The 2,269-nt window shown below is 57.2% G+C and overlaps 1 protein-coding gene across 3 annotated transcripts in view; it reads left to right on the forward strand.

Moving 5' to 3' along the window:
- TMEM200B (transmembrane protein 200B) overlaps nucleotides 1–1,682 on the forward strand; it is a 3,979-nt gene extending 2,297 nt beyond the window's left edge. For all 3 annotated transcript variants that reach the window (XM_029949193.1, XM_029949194.1, XM_029949195.1), the window contains exon 2: nucleotides 1–1,682. This exon is cut by the window's left edge and continues 259 nt beyond it. In XM_029949193.1, the coding sequence (XP_029805053.1) occupies nucleotides 1–646 (646 nt within the window). In that variant the 3' untranslated portion in view covers nucleotides 647–1,682.
- Nucleotides 1,683–2,269: the final 587 nt, after the last annotated feature.

Raw genomic sequence — 2,269 nt, forward strand, 5'->3', positions numbered from 1 at the left:
CCTGAGCGAGCTGCGACGCGAGGGTCGCGGCGCCGGCCGGGCCCACGGCCCGCACGAGCGGCTGAGGCTCCTTGGGCCCGTGGTCATGGGCGTCGGCCTGTTCGTGTTCATCTGCGCCAACACGCTGCTCTACGAGAACCGCGACTTGGAGACGCGACGGCTTCGCCAGGGGGTGCTGCGGGCTCAGGCACTCCGCCCTCCTGACGGCCCCGGCTGGGACTGCGCCCTCCTCCCCAGCCCTGGATCCAGGACTCCCCGAGCCATAGGCTGCGCAGAGCCAGAAAGTTGGGACCTGTCCCCGCGTCGGGGTACCTCACCCGTTCCGTCAGTGCGGAGTCTGCGTTCAGAGCCTGCTAATCCTCGCTTGGGGTTACCTGCCCTGCTCAACAGTTACCCGCTGAAAGGCCCGGGGCTGCCCTCACCCTGGGGTCCACGGACCCAGACTGGCCATGTGATTATCACCGTGCAGCCCTCTGGTTCCTGCATCGAACACTCCAAGTCTCTGGATCTGGGCCTTGGGGAGCTCCTACTGGGGGCCCCGGCAGCTCGAGACTGTGCTCACCGGAGCTGGCCCCGGCTGGACCGCCTCAGTCTGGGGGGTTATGCCAAGCTGGGAGGAGGAGGGGACTTGGGAGCCCGGGTTTGAGGAGCGGGGGACAGCCTGCTAGGCGGCTGCAGCATGGACCGTGGTAACAGGACCGGAAGTCCCAATATCTAGTAGATGCAGCAGTCACGTCCCAGACTGGAGGTGGACGCTCTGGCCCCAGCAGCTGCTATGGCGGCCTGACTTGCATGTCGGCAGAGATATGCCAACTGCACAAGGGTTCAGTAAGCTGGAGAATGTGCTTTTGAGGAGTCTAGAGACCAGCATGACGGCCTCAGGAACTCTCTTAAGCCTCCAAAAGTGGCCTTACTTAGCCTTGGACAGGTACCTGAGGGGGCTGGAGGTCCAGGTCAGGGTGACTGGGAGACGCACCTGGTGTCTTGGCAAACCCAGAGTGGGGAGCAAGGACCCCTAAGCCTCGGAAGGTAGGTTGGGATGTTATAGGCTGGGACGGGCTCCCTCCATGGCGGTGCCAGGTGCGGGGTTGGGGAAGACGGGCAACGGGGTAGCGCGGAGACCCTCCACTGCCATCTGGGATGGGGCCTGAGGCTTTATCTCCCACTGCCTCAGCCCCTCTCACCCCTCAGCCATGCGGGGCTCGCCCCAGCAGGGCTACACTACTGCCAAAGCCTTCCCACCGAGGGTCTGGCCCCTCCCTACGCAGGTCTGAGAAGCCCCCTCTCTCCTCGGTCACGGCCTGTGCTGCAAAATCTCCCTCCAGCGGCAAAAAGCATTTGTCACGTTTCCTTTTATACAATGTTGAAGCCGCATTTTGGCCAATGCCTACTTTAGAAAATGGCTTGAATGTGGGGCTCCCTTACCCATGTTTCATTTTCCCCAGATTGTTGGTAGGAAAAGAGAACCCTAAAAGTGGATCAATTCTCACAGATTCAGTCTTTTTTTTTTTTGTAAGTTTATTGGAAAATGCAATACAAGAAGCAAGACCAAACACGTATCTAAGCACTACACCACTTCTCTTACTACAAAAGGCCAAAACAGCAGACCTAATTATTGCCTTTTTAATCTAAGGATTTTGCCAATTTGATTCTGCTGCCATGGTTCCTATTTTGTCAAGAAATGTAAACAGCTACTTGATATGATTCATAATTTTTAAAAAATTTACAAAGCTCCTTCATTTTTGTCACCAAAATAATACATTTGAGAGAGATCTGTAAAAACAGCCGGCCTGGGGCTGAGCTCCTGGCCAGGTGTTTCCGTGCGCATGGGGCCTCCCGTGTGTTGTCAGGCGGGGCTCTGGCTCCATGTGTCAGGGCAGATGTCGTCCCGTTGTCCCCTCACCCTCGGCCGCCCTACAGAACGCGCGATGGGGAGGCCTGGGCCGGAGGGCAAAGAGGCCCTGAAGGGTCCCTGCGGCCAGGCTCTGCGGGCCGTTGGCTTGGAAATTTAGGTCCTGCTTGGTAGGTGGGTGGGTGGGTGGGTGGCAGAGACCTCATGTGGCTTGGAGGAAGTCTTTACTTCTCAAGTGAAATAAAAATAAAACTGCAGCGAGAGTTGTTACTGTGTGTGTCTGAGTCACTTTTGGGAAACTGCTGCCAAGTCTCTGACCCTGGCAATGAAACTCTCCCCTTCCCTCTTCACCATTTCCACCTGGACAGAATCTGTTTTTCTTCACACACACACACACACACACACACACACACACAC

The sequence above is a fragment of the Suricata suricatta genome, chromosome 8 (assembly GCF_006229205.1).
Source record: "Suricata suricatta isolate VVHF042 chromosome 8, meerkat_22Aug2017_6uvM2_HiC, whole genome shotgun sequence".
Lineage (NCBI taxonomy): Eukaryota > Metazoa > Chordata > Mammalia > Carnivora > Herpestidae > Suricata > Suricata suricatta.